At 49.7% G+C, this 17,616-nt stretch overlaps 1 protein-coding gene across 11 annotated transcripts in view; it reads left to right on the top strand.

The window, feature by feature from the left end:
- The window catches only part of BANP (BTG3 associated nuclear protein), a 134,209-nt gene that overhangs the window by 35,430 nt on the left and 81,163 nt on the right, over positions 1–17,616 (top strand). For 7 of the 11 annotated variants that reach the window (XM_087870383.1, XM_087870386.1, XM_045772807.2 and 4 more), the window contains 2 exons: positions 14,093–14,209; positions 15,873–16,048. In XM_087870383.1, coding sequence (XP_087726509.1) covers positions 14,093–14,209; positions 15,873–16,048 — 293 coding nt within the window. The remainder of the gene's footprint in view (positions 1–14,092; positions 14,210–15,872; positions 16,049–17,616) is intronic. The other 4 variants (XM_045772810.2, XM_045772809.2, XM_087870385.1 and 1 more) reach the window with 1 other exon arrangement.

Here is a 17,616-nt window from a genome sequence, read left to right as displayed (position 1 = left end):
TTGCAGGGCTAGTGGGGAGACCCCATCAGCACTTCCCTGGGCAGAAATCCCCCCATGCTTCCCGCTGCTGGTTTAGACCTGCCATGGTTTTCTCCATGTGTATTAACAAGTGGTGGTGTGAAAGGAAAGTTTCCTGATACTGACTCAGATGTCTGCCTAGTCCATCCAAATCAGTTAGGTTTTCTGGCTTTAAGGAATTGTACTGGTGGCATAAAATCAAGCCGTTATAACTGGGTCTCAGCACAGAGTTTGTTAATATTGTTAGTAGAACTATTATGTACAGAAACTGACGGAAGAGTAATAAAAGGGGTGGTCGTTTCTCTATTCTCTCCTGAGCATGGTTTTAAAGAGTATGTATACAGGTGATTTTAAAGATTTTATTTATTTGTCAGAGAGAGAGAGCGCACGCGAGAGCGCACAAGTGGGGAGCAGTGGAGGCAGAGGGAGAAGCAGACTCCCTGCTGAGCAGAGAGTCCGATGTGGGGCTCCATCCCAGGACCCCGGCCAAAGGCAGAACTGACTGAGCCACTCATGCATCCCTGTACAAATGGTTTTTAAAGAAGTAAGACAACAGTTGAAAACCACTAACAAAATTTTGCAGTAAAGTAAAGGATAAGAATTTAATCCCGGTATATCAGTGAAAAAAACGTATAGTTTGATTAGAAAGTTACTAATTTGTAAACACATAAGTAACTGAAAATTGTATGTGTGAAGTGTGGGCAGTGAGTAGAACACAGAAAAGGGAAAGTCTCCAAAACAAATTAAAAATTGGTTAACATTCTGAGCAGCAACTTAACTTTTACCAGTTGTTTATTTTGGGCCTCAGGTATTTAAGATAAAAGTTAGAAGTATATAAGTTCTGGATTATTTTATATGCAAACCATATGCTTGTAAAAAGAACTTAAGATTCCTTAGGCCCATTTGCTTTTTTGTTGTTGATTTGTGGGGAAGTCTGAGTGTAACTGGGCCAGACAGATGGAGGCACCGTAAAGGTCTTTTCAGTTAATGAGGATTCTGGGTGGTAGGTGAGAAGCCGTTCCCTGAAACCACTCGCCTTTCCATTTGGAGGGGCTGTGTGTGGCCCAGAGCCAGCCGCGAGCCCACGGAGCAGAGCTCAGCCCCTCTGTGCTCCTGAGAGTCCCTCACCTGTTGGTTATGTCTAATGACAGCCGGCCCAGATGGGCCCAGGCTCTCAGCCCAGAGAGCTCTGTACTCGTTCTCTCTGTGCCCCGGAGAGCGGAAGGCAGCTGAGGGCCGCCAAACTCAGCAGGCACTTGGGATCTAAATTTTTCAGATTCTACACCTGAATGAGATTTCCTAAATAAATTCAAGAAAAAGTGGTGGAAGAAAGAAAATCTTAACCTGCGATGCTAATGTTTAATCATTGTAATAATAACGTTTGCTCGGGTCTTTGGAGGGGTTTCGTCCCGTGACGGTGTTCTCCTTGGGTAAGAGGAGGATGGGCTGGGATTGCTGCCGGTAGCTGCTTCTCTTCCTTGGAAGTGCACCGTAAATTCAGGTTTGCTGAATTTTGATTCTGGGTGTAGCGACTTGAGGCTGTACCTGTGACGCCGCTTTCCCACCGTGGCAGTGGCAGTGGCAGTGGCAGTGACAGGCGGCCGGGCGCCCTGGGATGAGCAGCGGCGGTCCCTGCACCGCAGGCTCTCCTTCCAGGGGCCTCTGTTGGGTAACGCGGACTGGAGGTGTCAGGTGGACAGACAGGACATTTACATAGATCAGCACAGAAATCCCTCTGTGGCACTTCTTTGAAGACAGACACAGAGCTCTTCGAAGAGGGCGCAGGAGCCGGACACGGTGGAGTGCGGCGCTGCCCTAGGCTGGCGGCTGGCAGGACTGCGCCCGAGCAGAGCAGTGCCCGGATCTGGGGACAGAGGACCTGCCTGCGTGGCGGGGTCTGGAGGCCAGGCTCCTGGGCGAGTCAGAGAGCAGCTCAGACCGGGGTGTTTGTGTGTTTTCATTAATGGAATGTACTGACTAATTAGAAAAATGCTTGTGTTTCTTACTTTTAAGAGCCGTACGTTTTCATTTTTTTTGCACAAATGATTTTTATTGAGATATAATTGCCCTACAACAGATTTTTATTTTAAAAACTTAAAACCTTTTTTTTTTTGAGAGCTTTAGTGTGTTTCTACAATTTTAAAACAGTTGTGGTAAATCAGTGGCCTCCTCATAATACTCAGACATAAAAGTGGTTTCTTTTCAAAATCATCTTTTCCTTCAGAGAGGAAAACTGTTTTATTCTTGAAGCTGATCATTTATCCATAGAGAACTGAAGTACTTGGTCAACAGATGAAGTTCCCTCTACTAGTGGTTGCAGCGTCTTTGTTTTGTTTCCCGCAGGGCCTTTTGTTGTAAGTGTGGATGGATACTTGTGGGAAGGCTGTTCGTTGAGCCCTGGGGCTTCTTGGTAGAGAGAGTCCCCTCTGAGCATCTCTTTTTCCGGCCTTGGAGCGCCAGCGTTCTGGCGGGCTCTGGTCGGTGTTTGGAGCGGCGCCACTCCGGGCCGTTGACCTTTCAGTCAGGAGTGTAGCATTTCGTGGGCTTTCGAATGTGACAAACTCAAGGTAGGGCTGTTGGAATCTTGAAGAAATGGTTTTTTCTCAGCCATGAGGGACTTGTTTAGGAATTTTGAGTTTGCGATGTTTCCACTTGTGTAGACGTAGGGTTTCTCTTGGTGACTGATGTACACTACCTCGCACAGCTGCCCCCTCGCAGTGACCGAATCATGGTGCTCTGTCCAGGCGGGCTGAATACTAGCCAAGGACAACATACGGCTTATGCACCTAGGATTTCGGGAACCTTGATCGTAATCTGATGACTCAGATACGGTCTGATAACCAAAGCAGATAAAAAACATGTAGCCGAGCGCTTGAATAGATCGTGCCCGTTCTTATAATTTGGAGTACTTCTCTTGTGGTGGAATAACTCTCTCAGCTGGTTGGTTGGGATCTGTGGATCCATTTGGAGAGAACTGCCATCTTAACACCATGGGGTCTTCTCCCTTATGCAAGTCTTTAATTTCTAGTTCTCAGTGTGCAGCTCTTTCTCCTGTTCTGTTAAATTTTTCTCTACGCCATATTTTTAGATGCCGTTGTTAATGGTATTGTGTTTGAGATTCCAATTTCCAGTTGGTCATTGGTAGTGTGTAGGCGTAGAGTAGATTTTTGTTTATTGATCTTTATCCTGCATTATTTCTAAATTCACTTGTTTTAGTAGCTTTTGTGTAGAATTTAAAAGAAAGTGAAGTGTATGTGTTTTTTGTTTTTTTTTTTTACATAAAGAGCGTTTTATTTCTCATCAAATTTCTCTACCATTTCTTAGTTTGCTTTGGTGGCTAGGCTTTCCCATTTCAGTGTGTCCTTTTTGTATTTTAACCTTATTTCTGATCTCTGAGTGAAAGCATCCAGTGTCTCACCATGAAGTGTGTGGTGTTAGCTGTAAATCTTTTGCTCTTTATCAGGTTGAAGAAATACTATTTCTGATTTCATGGGACTTTTTTTATCGTGAGCCGGCATTGAATTTTGCACCTCCTTGAGACTATCGTGTGGTTTTTCTTGATTGTGCTGTTCCAGTGAGTTACACTCATTTCTGTCACAATCAGCCTGATGATTATAGTGTATTACCCTTTCTGTGTATTTGTGGATTGATTCGCTAATATGTGGTTACAGGTTTTTGCATCTCTCTTCACAGGGGACGTTGGTCTGTTGTTTTCTTTCCTGAACTGTCTTTGTTGCCAGCGGTGGTGGGAGGGGCAGAGGGAGCGGGAAGAGAGAATCCCAAGCAGGCTCCACGCCCAGTGAGGAGACCGACCCTGAGGTCACGACTTGAGCTGAAACTAGGAGTCGACTGAACCACCCAGGCGCTCCTGAAAATGTTTCTATAGGACTAGTTTCATTTTTTTCCCTAAATACGTGATCTAATTTGCCAGTGGATTATGAATTCAGTTTCCTTATTTATAAGTGTGGGACTTCTTGAGTCAGTGTAATTTGTATTCTCAAGGGATTTTTTTCATCTACATTCTAGAATCTCCTCCCATAAACACGTGTCCTCGTGTCGTCTGGAGGCCCACAGAATGCTGAGTTGCTATGTGTCCGCAGGCTCCTCTGGTCCCTGATAGTCTCACAGACTTTCCTTGTTTCTACAACTTTTTGAGGAGTGCTGGTCAGGTGTTTGTAGAATGTCCCTCAGTTGGGATTTGTCTGATGCTTTTCTCATGATTAGACGGGGATTGTGGGATTTTGAGAGGCAGACCTCAGAGGTGAAGTGCCACTTTCATTCCATCTTATCAAGGGCGTGTGTGCCGTGGCTGGACTTATCTCTGTCCGTGTTGCCTTGGGTCACGGGGCTGAGGTCACGTCGGTCAGATTTCTCCCCTGGCAGTTCCATCCCCTGCCCCTTCCATCCTGTGCTCGGGGAAGGGCCTCACTGAGCCCAGAGTGGGGAGTCATGCTCCACCTCCCGGGTGTCCTGCTGCCCTTCTGCACGGGACACTTGTCTCCTCCCCCGTTGCTGATTCAGTCAGTCACTCATCAGTGTGGACTCGTAATAGGTATTGTATACTTCATTTTAGAATCCAGTCCTCTTGTATTTTGTTGCGCAGATATTCCTGCTTTGGCCGCTGGGAGTGATGTCAGGTGGCTCCTTTGTCCTCTGACACACAGACACCCCTGTCTGCACCACCCCCCCGCCCCCCGGTCATTTCAGGGTTTGGTTTGTTTGGAGCACTTCCTTCCTTCCTTCCTGGCACCATGGGATGCTCCCGGCACCAGTGCTCGAGTCCACCTTTCTCTATTGCAAGATGGCCATAGAGACCAGGATCTGGGGTGTCGTGTGTCACCGCTGTGAGTCGCCTGCAGCCCTGCTCCCGGCACAGTGACAGAGCACCTGCTCCACCTGGGGCCCCTCCTGGCGTCCAGCGTTTCCTTGGCGGTCATGTCTACAGCTCCTGGCGAAGAAGCAGCGAGAATATGCACTCCCAACCCATGTGCTCTTCTGATTTGGGAGTTAGCATGCAGCGTTCAGAGGCTTTCGTCACAGTGTGACTTCTGTGGGAGGGGAACAAGGTTAGAACCCGACCCATCCAGAGCCTGTCTGCTCCAGAATCTTCTCTCTGGAGCCCCTGGCGGTTGAAGCTTGTTGCATTACATTATCCCCCTTTCTCTGTGGCACTTGGTTATTTTGGGGGAGTTCATTTTATTCTGTGTTTTGCTCATCCCATTAGATATTGGAGATAATTTTCTTTTTTTGGAAATGAATTTTTAATGCTAATTAATTCTTATCCCCAAGAGTGTTTTTTTTGGATCCTGGTTTTTATGACTTTAATCTTTAACCTTCAAGGAATAGAACGAAACCTGTAAAACAGGTTTCAGTGAGGGTTTTATCTGAGTGGCTGGTGTCTTTGTTGGGGGCATGAGCTGGTGCGGTAAGGAATCCTCTGACCCGTGGGATGACAGTTGCAGGCTGGTGCATTCTGTTTCTAAAAACGCAGCCTCTCTCCTGTTTACATCTCATCTGTGAGCACTTGTCCAGGGCTGTCTGCTTTTGAGAGGACCTGGGAATGGAGCCTGGCTGCGTTGTGGCTCCCAGGGCAGGACCGCCCTATGCGGAGGGGCATGGGTTCATGGTGGACACTAGCCCCCTTATCTCTTGGACTCGAGGACCTCGGGTTGTCTGGTTTTTACTGTGTAAGGGTTGCTCCCCTGCTCCCGCTCCCCCCGTTTGTGCTGTCGTTGAAGTCCAAGACTGCCGAACAGTTCCGTGCTGGGAAGGCTGTTAACTGCACACGGTGTGTGTTATGATGACCCGGGCTCCTGTGTGAGCTTCACGAGGACAGCCGTGAAAGCTGCTGGGAGAACGTGTGTGTTTATCGGTGGGTTTCAGAAGCATCTGCAAATGTATTTTCTTAGGAGTAGAAAGTGGAATTACTTGAGATTTTTGCCAGCTCTCTTTTGTTAATTGAGATTTTTTTCATTAGAAAACTTGTGTTATATGAGATTTACCCAACTGAACTTTATGAATAGTTACTTTGAATTGCAAAAGGATCAGCTGTCAGCAGAATATGGTACAGTGAGACTTCTCTGTGGGTGGGAGGGAGGCAGAAATGTTTCCAAATGTTTTTCAAGTGTTCTGGCAGGACTCCTCCTCCCCCAGTCACAAAACACAGAGCGGGACATCAGTGTGTGAACAGAAGCCACACCGGGGCTGCCCTCCTCACACAGGTGGGGCAAGGGAGGCACTGAAACTGAGCCAGCGCTGTGTGATGTTGTGGTCTTGCTTTACCCTTGATGGCAGGGTCCCTGCTAGGCTCGGGCGGGTACAGATGACAGACTGGGAATGCTCTGGGTGGGTGGGTGTCGTTTCTTCTATGCCCAGAGCAGGCCTCTCATCAGGAGTGCTCAGGACTTCTTTGGGGAAGGAATATTCAGACGAGTTTCCTTTGGGCGTTTTAAGTTATTTAAACTTGTCTTTGGAATAGTCTATCCTTGGATGGTTGCGCTCTCAGCACCTGCCTGTGTAAAGGGGAGGTTTCGGCACAGAACACGGTTGTGGCCTTTCTTCTCCGTCTTGCAGTGGTTTGATGACAGGTATCTGTGTCACCCCAGCCGTGGAAGTTGGTTCACTGAACGTCCACGGGCGTGTCACTGTTGATGATTAATCAGACTCCGTGGCAGTTGGCATCTTACTTCCTGGATGAATGCTAGTGTGGAGTGAATACGGACGGTGCTGGTGGACATTCTCCTTGGTCACTAGGAACTGGAACCAAGGAAGGACCGCCCACGCTGCTCATATTAACGTGACTTCACAGTCACGTTTCTGCAGGTGAGCTGAAGGAGCATTCTGCTGGGGTAAGCCCAGGGCACTGAAATTCTTGGGTAGAGATGGAGGTCCTTTCCTCGCCCCACCATTTCCGTGGCAGACAGGCTAGTTGATGGCAGCTCGTCCCCTCTGAGCTCGCAACAGCCGCAAACCCCCATCAGCGTGCTGTTCCAGTTGGATGGAGCTGGTCCAGACATGAAGCTCTCTTGCCGTCCTTGTTGAAGGGGTTCTCTTTGTTAGGACACAGCCTGAGTTTTGTGTGTTTGCACATGCACAGGGTGTGTCTGTGTGTGCGCGTGTCTGTTCAGAATCCACTTATATGCTCCTGAAATCTCTATGAGGTTTTAGCTAATTCAGAGGTAGAGTGTCTGTCAAGTTCTGTAAGCTTTCGCAGGTCCGACATCAAGCTCTTTTAGATAACCGTTGAAAACTCTGGTCCACCTGACTTGACATAATTTTGTCTTCTCTTGGCCCGAGGTCTGCGTGTGTTTCTCATTGGACTGTCTGCACGTCACATGCCGAGCTCCTCTCTTGTGTTGGTGGTCTTTCTCCTGGGCGCCCCTGTGCCTCCTCTTTCCTGTGTCCCCACCTGCATCGACCACGGTGTGGGTCCTCAAGCTCTCTGGTTCAAACCAGCTTCCGTTCTGTTTTCCTATTCTAATAAAAAGTAGAAAACACCGACTTGTGAAAAGTAGTTTAAATCCTACATTTTTCAAGATTTTTTTTTTAGGTCTTTTATTTTTGTGGTTAATTTTTTTTTTTTTTTTCGCATAGACTTCAGCAGAGCCCCTTGGCATACATTCAAATCATAGTCCCGTTCTATGTGAATGATGAGCAAAGGGGGACAGAAATGTTAATGTTTTAAATTCTAGTACAGGTAATTCTAACATGGTCACAAAGCAACTTCCTGAAACAGAAGAGACGTTGAAGGCCACTTTGTAAGTGTAGCTTGGAAAATGTTTGTGTGATACCTCCTTTGAAAGCTGAAGGTGTTTTGTTTTAAATCCGCCAAAATAAAACAATTTGAACACCCAACCCTGAAAGGGTAAGCGGTAGCAGTAGTTGACATCAGAACATCTCTGGTCTTGACTCACAAGTGGCTAAGAGCATGAGAGGCACTTGGTTTTGAATACGGGCTCCGTCACCCGTAAGTGGGGAGACCTTGGGCACCTTACCCTTTCCAAGCACCAGTCTCCTCCTCAGTACAAGGAGAATAAAGTAGCATGTGAGGATTGCTGTCCGTGAGGTCATGCATATAAGCGCGTGGTGTTCTTCGAGCCTCGACAACCCTGTGAGGGTGAAAAGATTAATCATATTAAGGCCTCTCGTTCACTGAGGGTCTGATATCAACCCGGCCTCGTGGCTTGTGCTGGGCTCATAAGCCCACAGAATTCCAGGTCTCCCTCAGTGATGACGGTGCCCTAGACTGTCCTTTGGGTGTCGTCTTGTTAGATTTCTCTTCTGGCTCGTGAGTCTTGGTCTCTTTTCTTTCAGCATGTGGACCAGCAGCTTGAGACCGAGGAGTCTAGAGGCGGGAGCCAGAGGGCTGACCTCAGTCATGAGGCTTATTGTTGAATTCATTCATGTGTTAAACACGCAGGCTTGCGTAGTGGGCATTCACCTGGGAAGCAGATGGACAGAGAGAGCCCTGTGCAGGGCGTTGCCACGTAACTGCCACGTGCAGTAATCCAGCCACGGACGCGATGCGTGCTGTGGGGATGCGGCGAACAGAGCAGACTTGTGCCTCTCACACAGGGTTGAGTATGTGTGTGATTTTGTTGTTGTTGTTGTTGTTGGAAGCCAGGGCACCCAGCAGAATCCCTGGGAAAATGGTTAAAAAAACCCAAAACCCTTAGGCTTTCTGGGGGTGGCCCCTAGATTCGCCAGGAAATTCTGATGTTTAAAGAGCGTAGTGTGTTGTGAACTGTTGCTTCATTGGTTTTGGTTAGAGTGTCACTGGAGGACTCTGGGCTGCAGTCTAACTTGGCCATGTGGCCTTGGGCAGGTGAGTGTATTAGCCTATCTGTGCGGAGGGCTGCCGGTCTGCACGGGGAAGGCACTGCGGAGCCCCCTTGCGCTTTGAGCAGTGAGTGTGTCCTTCCACATGGAGCCCTGGGGGCAGTGCTGTCCACTGTGACTGCCCGTGGGGGAGCTGCTGGGGGTCCTGGACTCAGTCACTGTCCACAAGGAGGAGTGGTCCTTGTGCCCCCTGGTCACAGGTCACTGGGCCATGTCAGAGTATCTTTTACTTCTGAATGATACCATTTTTAGGTAAGCATATCCAACCTGGGTAATTAGCATAATCCTAGAATTAGGCATGCATGTTCACTTGTGAAATACCATAATCTTAGAATTAAAACAATCAGGACAGTCTATGAGTCTAGTTTTTCCCCTTTTCCTTAATTTTTTTTCTTATTACAATTTTATTTATTTAGGGGCACCTGGGTGGCTCAGTCGGTCAAACGTCTGCCTCCAGCTCAGGTCATGATCTCAGGGTCCTGGGATCAAGCCCGTGTCAGGCTCCCTGCTTGGTGGGAAGTCGGCTTCTCTCTCTCCCCCCTGCTTATGCTCTCTCTCGCTATCTCTTTCTCTCCCTGTCTCTCAAGCAGATAAATAAAATCTTTTAAACAAAAGATTTTATTTATTTATTTGACAGAGAGCACAAGCAGGGGTGCGGCAGGCAGAGGGAGAAGGAGAAACAGACTCCCCACTGAGCAGGGAGCCCGATGCAGGACTCGATCCCAGGACCCTGAGGTCATGACCCAAGCTGAAGGCACATGCTTCACCAGCTGAGCCACCCAGGTGCCCCAGTAGTTTGGTTTTTATTTAAATAATAGGAACTTAAAAAGGTAAGGGTATAGAAAATGATTTAAGATTGCCAAAGAATAAATTGAGCACATAGTTTTTAAAAAAAAACAGAATGAGGGAGAGAAAGAGAAATTGATGAGTGGAAATTAACAGAGAGCCTAGAAATAGGCCCGCTGAGCTTTGACAGAGGTGCAAAGACTGGTCATTGGGGGAAGGGCAGCCTTTTAACACATGGAGCCAGGGCACTGGGACGTCCACAGGCAGAATGAGAGGAAGGAGCCTGGGGTCATGTCACCCCTGCAACAAAGGTTTTCAGTGGAGCACGGATTTCAGTGTAGAGCTGTGAGACCTGCAGATGAAGCTGTTGGAGAAGATCTTTGAGACCTAAGGCCTGGCTCAGCCCTCTCAGACTGGATACTGAAAGCCGCGCCTGTGAAAACAGCCATGTGTTGGACACGACGAAAATGATGAACTTAGGCTCCTCGAGGGACCCGTGAGGACGATGGAGGAGCAGGCTGCAGGTGGGGTGGGGAGGCTCGCACAGCGCACACCCGACAGCGACGGATAGCGCATCACCTGCAGGAAAGCAGCCCCATTAGCAAGTGGGCAGGACACACGAATAGAGATGTTGCCCGAGGGGAGATATGGACGGTGAACGAGCACACGATCATTAGTCATCAGGGAAGGGGAAGTCTCTCATGCGCTGCTGGTGGGGATGTAGAATGGGGCAGCCACTCTGGAAAATCTGGCAGGATTGTGTAAGGCTAAACATGGACGTACCATATGGCCCAGCAGTCCCTTTCTTGGGCATTTAGCCCAGAGAAATGAAAACGTATGTTCACAAGCTCTACATGAATGTCCATAGCAGCGTTGTTTGTAATAAGCCAAACTGTGAATCCCCCGCTGCCTTTCTGGGGTTACAGTATGGACTGGGCAGCCCGTAAATAAAGCCCCGTGCTGTGGCAGTGTCCTCAGCAGCCACCAGAGGGAGCTGGCCTCAGGGAGTCTGCCGAGCACAGAAAGCCGGTCTCAAAGGCCATCACGTCTTTAATGCTGCCCAAGGGTAAGAAGCATACAGGTGGAGAGCCAGTTAGTGGTGGCTGGGAGGATGGGCGAGTCTAAAGGGGCAGCGTGAGGCTGCTCCGTGGCAGTGGCGGTGCAGGGACACGGGTTTACTTGTGGGGTCGAGCCACCCGGAACCCCGCACGCAGATACAAGCACACGCAGAACCCGTGAAATCTGAGTAAGGACTGTGGTCTCATTCACAGAAGTGTCCAGGCTGAATATCCTGCCTTCCACACTGTACTGACTTCAGGCTTTCTAGGATGTCACCACTGGGGGCACGGGACTTTGTGTACTGCTTCTATTATTTCTGTAATTATTTCCAAGCAGAACCAGTAGGGGCTGCATTTGTGTGTGTGTGTGTGTTTATGTGTGAGAGAGCGAGAGAGAGAGAGAGCGTGACAGAGCGAGAGAGGGAGGGTTTGTACCAGAGCTGGCTTACACACATGTGGGGGCAGCCGAGCACGTTTGAAGTCTAGAGCAGGTGGGCAGGAGGGGGAGGGCAGGATCAGCCGGCGAGCCCCTTGGCATGTCCAAGACCAGGGAAGAAAGCCTCAACCCCTCACCTGATCAGGCGAGGTCCACCCAGGATAATCCCCCTCGTGGTTAATTTAAGTTCAGCGGTTAGGACTCGTAATCACACCCGCAGAAGCGCTTCCTTGAGCTTGCAGATTAGTGTGACGGAGCACTCGGAGAATGTCGTTCAGCCCAGCAAGACACTTACACGATTGTGGCCATTTTCCCACATTAACCCTCAGACGACTGTTTCATTCTTACTAGTGTGATATAGATGTTCCTTGATTTTTGAAAACTGAAATATTCTTTTGTACAATTTGTGGTTGACATAAATGCATTAGTTGAAAGGATATAATTTCTGGCACATTAAAAGGTTGATTCCTTGCTTTCTCAGGTGTTTGCATTATAATCTGAATACCGTCGTCTGTTTGAAAGCACCCCATGAAGGAGCTGTCCACAGTTGAATTTCACCTTATTCCTTTACTTTTTGGAAAGTCCATTCCCATCTTACCCCCTCCCTGCAGCTTACCCTGTCCACCCGGCTGATGTACTTCTGCACAACAGGAGCAGAGAGAGAAATTGAAGCTGAAAAATACATTTTTTTGTAGCCATGAAGCCCCAAGTGTTAAAAAAGGTGTTTTGGATTGAGTTCTCTGACAGTTGAACACTGCAGCATGCATGTGTTAGTCCTAGAACTAATTCTTAATAATCCAGTATTGTGAATGCGTTCTTGAGATGGAGGGGGCTTTAGTTTTCGTTAATTCTTGAATCTGTGGATGATTATGACTTATCACTTATAGTGAGACAAGGTTCAGCCTTGGTCCTACTTCCAGCGGTAGTTTTTAAAGTTGGAAGTGCTGGGAAACTTTGTTCACATAATAACTCCGTGGGAGGAGAGACGCCTCTTAGCTCCTCAGGTTGTGTCTGAGGTCTTTGTAAGCTGTCGTCGACCATTATTTTTGATGATCTCTGGGCTGAAAAGGTAACTAGGTTGTTGGTCAGTTTTGTTGAAAGCGAAGAGCGGTGAATGAGCAGCGCCCTGGGTGCTTCGGCGCTCAGTGGAGGCTTCGGCTTTCTCACACTCAGCCTGGTGTCTCTGGGTGGCCCCGTGTTCTCCTGGGGGCTTACATCCCGGATGGACGGCGCACGTCTGTGTGGTTGCAGGGACAACTCATTATATTTTCAGATGGGAAAAGGGCTTTGGGAACGAGGGAACAAGCACATTGACCAGGGTGCCCTCTCAAAGGGAAACCTTTTTAGGAAGGAGTGCATTCTGCGAGCTGAGGATTTGGACATGGCATTGCAGAGAGCTGTCCACGTCCAGGAACCCCCTGGACCTCGTGGGGGACCCCCAGGGCTACTCATTTACCTTGACGCTGGTTGCTTCAGAACATTATTTCCTTGCCCTTAACAGGAACTGTTGGGGAGAAGAGGTCTATTTAGCCAAACAGCTTTGCCAGATGGAGCCATTAATTCATTTTAATCTGTTTTCTTGAGGACGTCTGAGACCTTTCGTGTGTTGCCGCCCATGGTGGGTTCCCGTCAGGGAACTGTCATTAGCCAGCAAAGTTGTCCTCGTTAGTTGCTCGCGGAAGGAGAGCGCTGGAGAGGTGTGTGTGGGGCCCTGCGGGAGAGCAGGGCTCCGCGGAATATGCCTCAGGGAAATAGCAAATGCAGACATCGCCCATCGCCTGCTCTGACGCGAGAAGCTGGAGTCTTGAAAGCCTGCGTGTGCCCGCAGTCCCAAGTCGGGGGTCACGACCTAGGTTACTGTGACGCCTGCCCTGTGGATAGGCTATAAGGATTTGCTGGCTTACTTTGGGTATCAGCAAAGGACAAGTAGAATCACTGAAAAAATAATACTTTTGGACGAAATGCGGTTGATTATGCTATTTAAAAAAAAACCCAATACCTCGTGGTCCTGTGATTTCCTTGGGCATGAGACGGCGCTGTTTGTGTCCCTGCTTTTGGGAGAGGGCATTGAATAGCCGTGTGGCGGTAACACTGGGCCACACTTTCATACGTGCTGTTGGTTCCGTGAAATCTGTGAAACTCAAGAATGACCTCTTCGCAGGTCGTATTACTGTGTATTTGCAGTGCTTCCCCGCCAGCTCCTGACGAAGCATGCTCAGACTTCCTGGGGCCACGGCACCAGCGGCCAGATGCTGACTGACCGAGCAGTGCAGGAGTACATGCCCTCAGATCAGCTGTCGCCTGCTGCTTGTTCAGACACACAGGCCGCCTCTCGCAGGGTCCCCGGGCAGGGTGCCGCCTGTCCAGGGGGATAGGGGCTCTGTTCCGTTGTATAATCCTTTTCCTTCAAAGCGAAGAGCCGAGGCCCTATGTTGTGGTTCCTGCACTCCCCTGGTAGAAGCCGGAGGCGATACACGTTGTGTGATCCTGCCCCTTTCCTTCCAGAGCTAACATGGTGGAATGATGTTGGCAAGTGTGGTACTTATGAAAGCCTCGGTTTGTCATGTAGGAATTCTTTGGGGTGGAATGAGTATGAATGTGAAGCTGTGTTCCATGCAGACATAGGACTTCAGAAACCTTACTAACTGCCTAACGCCCTGTGACCTCTGCTTTCTGTATAAAGGTGTAAATATTCCTACCTCAACTCAACTGAGAATACCAGCAGTGAGGGAAGGTAAACTGTCTCCTAAAAAGAAAAAGACAAACACCTCCAGTTTATTCTTTGCCCAGTGGGAACCGTAAATTAACTTTACACATGACTTCTGCTTGGGGCCACCTCCCCTCCCTTAGAGCAGGTCATGGGGAGCTGACTGTATTGAATTACTCGTATGTGCTCTTAAAATGAATGTTGTTGTTTTAAGGTCTTCTTTTTCTTTGTGATTCTTTTGTTCCCTAGCGTCGTCCCCCAGACTACAGTAATACTCAACAATGATCGGCAGAACGCCATTGTAGCCAAGATGGACGACCCCTTGAGCAGCAGGGCACCGGATTCCCTGGAAAATATCATTAGCAAGTCAGTAGCCACAACACCAACCCCACCTTTCACTGCCACTGCCACCGTGATGAGTCCCCTCGAGGACCAGTCAACGTTCTGAGCCGGGCACAGCCGGTCGGTTGAGCCCGCGAGCGCGGCCCGCGGTTCTTTGTGGTAGGGGAGGGCCGAGCCGTGCTGCCGGCCCGCGTCCTGACGTGCTAGCTGGAGAAGGTGACACGGCAAGGGGAGAGGCACTTGGAACGTCCATGTCTGCTGCTCACGTGCTTTAGGGGGAGACGGCTTGATGTTTTCCCAGCAGCTGCTGGAGCTCATGTCCTCCTCCCTGACCACCACATACTCACATCTGTCTGTCTGTCTGTCTCTGTAGCAGCATGTCAGGTCAACAGACAGCCTTTTTTAAGTCTGCTAAGTGATGAAGGCATTTCAAGGTGATGGTTTTTTTTCCTCCCACCTTTTGCTTTGAGACATTGTAAGTGTAACCTTGGTCAGAAATAGTGCATTAAGGCACAGTGTGATGGCGAGGTCTGCTGTGGGTGGCCCTGCCCAGTGGCCTGGGCTCAGCTTTTCCTGGGAACGGGCCCCAGGGAGGGCTCTTTTGCCTGTTGTTTCCATCAGAGTGTTCACGGAGTTCTGTTTTGCCTTTTCTCTCAGTCCTTTCTGAGTGTTCCTCCCCCAGCTGTGTCCTGCTTCCTCTGTTGTCCAGTTTCGAGGGGCCCCGCTGTGCCGCGGCCTGCTGTGTTGGGTGGCGGGGGAAAGGCTTTCCGAGGAGCTCTGGCCAGTGGAGGCCTCTGGCAGGGCTCAGCTGGGGGTCAGCTGTCAGACTTGGAGTGGTTAGGAGCGAGGTCAGCTTGGGCAGGTGCTGTGGAATCAGGTTCAGAAGGTCGTAGCCCCCTCCCCGCGGCACGGCCAGGATTGGAAGCGCGTTCTGTCTCTGTAAACAGGGAAAATGCGTGTCTTCCCCTTTCTCCGTGCCTACCAGGCCCCGTGAAGGGATGTTGAGAGAGTCGTGGGTGACTCAAGGAGAATGTCTCCAGGTGACAGATGTTTTGAGCCCTTTTGGAGCTGGCGGCTTGTGTCTTTCTGGCAGCATCTTATCGCTGCACAGCAGGATCCCTTAGAGTGGTGAGAATATCCCCTAGGAAATTCTCGCCTGGCTTTTTAGACCCACTTCAGCAGTTTTTGTCGGCGGGAGTGGTTGGGAGTGATAACTGCCATTAACAAAGCTGAGTCGCTTCCAGAAGGTCTAAGTGTGCAGTGGATTGGGTCAATGGAAGTCTCCAGGCTCACTTCCTCTTAATCCGGTCTTTCCTTTGATGTAGCCTCAAAAGTTCCTCAAGTGGCCACATTTTGCAGGCTCACCTCTGTGATCAGAGAGCTGCACTCTAGGCCTTCAGTCACAGTGGGTTGTGATTTTACTTGTTTTGCGATATAAACGTGTTTGTAAACTTTTACGTTTCATACCGTTTCTTTCACCCCCAGACTGTTTGGGGCTATTCAGTTGCCGTCAGTCTTAGTAGAGAGAGCGGTATGGGAAGCCTTGTGAGCCGCTGCTCCTCGCACAGTTAGATTCTCTGATAAATGAAGGAAAGAAGAACATGGCAGTGCCTCTGCTAGTGCTAGTCTCTGCTTGTCGGTCGTGGCGCTCTCACAACCTTGGCTGGTGTTTTTGTCTCCCGCTCAGCGCGGTGCCCGGGCGACGGCAGAACACCATTGTGGTGAAGGTGCCGGGTCAAGAGGACAGCCACAACGAGGACGGGGAGAGCGGGTCCGAGGCCAGCGACTCCATTTCCAACTGTGGACAGTCAGGAAGTCAGAACATCGGCAACAACGTCACCCTCATCACCCTGAACTCGGAAGGTGCGCCTGCAGAGCCCTTTCCTTTGCCTGAGTGGCAGTAGGTACCGTTTTGTGTTTTCTCGTGTTTTTTCTGCTTCTTAGGAAAGTGAGACGGTCCTGCCTTATGATGGTTCGACTTCGTGGTTTGCCCACTTTACGACGGTGCCGGAGCCATCCCCGCTCAGTTGAAACGTGCTTCGAATTTTGAATTTGAATCTTTCCCCCGGGCTGGCAGTGTGCAGTGTGATCCTCACGATGGGGACAGGGCTCCCAGAAGCCGCCGCCCTGACCGCCCTGCTGCACCCCCCACACAGCCGTCCTGCGTGTTGCTTTTAGCGCAGGACTCAGTACGTTCTGTGAGCTGTCTCACACGGTGTTGTTGGTGTGAGACGATTTTGCCCGACTGTAGGCAAGCGTGGGTGTTCTGAGCACGTCTGGGGTGGGCTGGGCTCACGTGTGATGCTCTGTAGGTTTGGGTACTACATGAATTTTTGACTTAACATTTTTCAACCTATGATAGGTTTCTTGGGACATAAACCCATCCTAAGTTGAGGAAGATTTGTAGATGTTTACTGTTTTTAAAAAGTGTTAGAAGAAAGTGAGAACAGCATGGAATTTCACATCCAGAGATCTCTGTCAATCCTGCAGACTTTCTGCGTGAACATACATGCTGTGTGATGTCCATTGCTTCCTCCCCTGTGGCCCAGGGGACCTTCCACGTCCATGTGTATCAGTCAGCTTCCAGAGGCCTTCTGATGGCACGCTGTTGTGCTTTCATAGCCAGTAGCTGGTCACTGCCTTCGACCAGGGGCCTCTCCACGTCTCTGCCGAGGGCCAGACAGAGGTGCTGGGGGGTGTCGAGGTGCCTCCCACAAGAGGCAGAGGGAGCCGCGTGGCCGGCGCCTGGATGTGAGCCTGTTTCACCCATACCCGGGCTTCCTGGCCCCCCGCCTCTACTGCAGGGTCAGATGTCTGCTCTTGACTGGCCCTGCTCCGCGCGGCGGGCCTCGCGTGCCTTGCAGCAGACCCCTGCCGCCTGGCACCCTTGTCCTGCCTTTGCCGGCCAGCTTAGGCTTCCCACCTGGCTTTCTATAGCGTAGGCAGAAAGGGGACAGGTGTGTTCAGTGCTGTGGTACCGACTTCGGAAGCCTGTGTTTTGTTTACTAGTAAACTTGTGAGGTTTTCTGGTTTTGTGTCTGAGTTGTTGGTTTTTACTAAAAGAGCCATGTAGATTCCTGAAGACCATGATGTAGATATACTGAGCAACGATTTTCTTGTTACATCGATCACCATATCTGAAACATTGAAAACGGTGTTTTTCTCAGAGTGTTGCTCACGTCTGACATATGTTGTCAGGATGGGGTGGCTGAGCAGGAGTGGGAGAGAAGCAGAGATTTCCTTAAAACTGAGATCAAATTTAAATACTCCAAAGTCAGTGCTGTTCAGTACGTTCGCACACTTGTGCAGCCATCACCCAGTCTGATTCTAGAACATTCTGTCACCCTGGAAAGAAGCCCCACCACAGTCACTGCCCACTGTCCCCGGGAGCCACGGTCTACTTTCTGTCTCTGGAATGACCTGTTGTAGGC

Source organism: Ursus americanus, chromosome 21, assembly GCF_024610735.1.
Source record: "Ursus americanus isolate L20-20 chromosome 21, mUrsAme1.1.p, whole genome shotgun sequence".
Classification (NCBI taxonomy): Eukaryota; Metazoa; Chordata; class Mammalia; order Carnivora; family Ursidae; genus Ursus; species Ursus americanus.
This window is presented reverse-complemented; position numbering and strand designations above follow the sequence as displayed.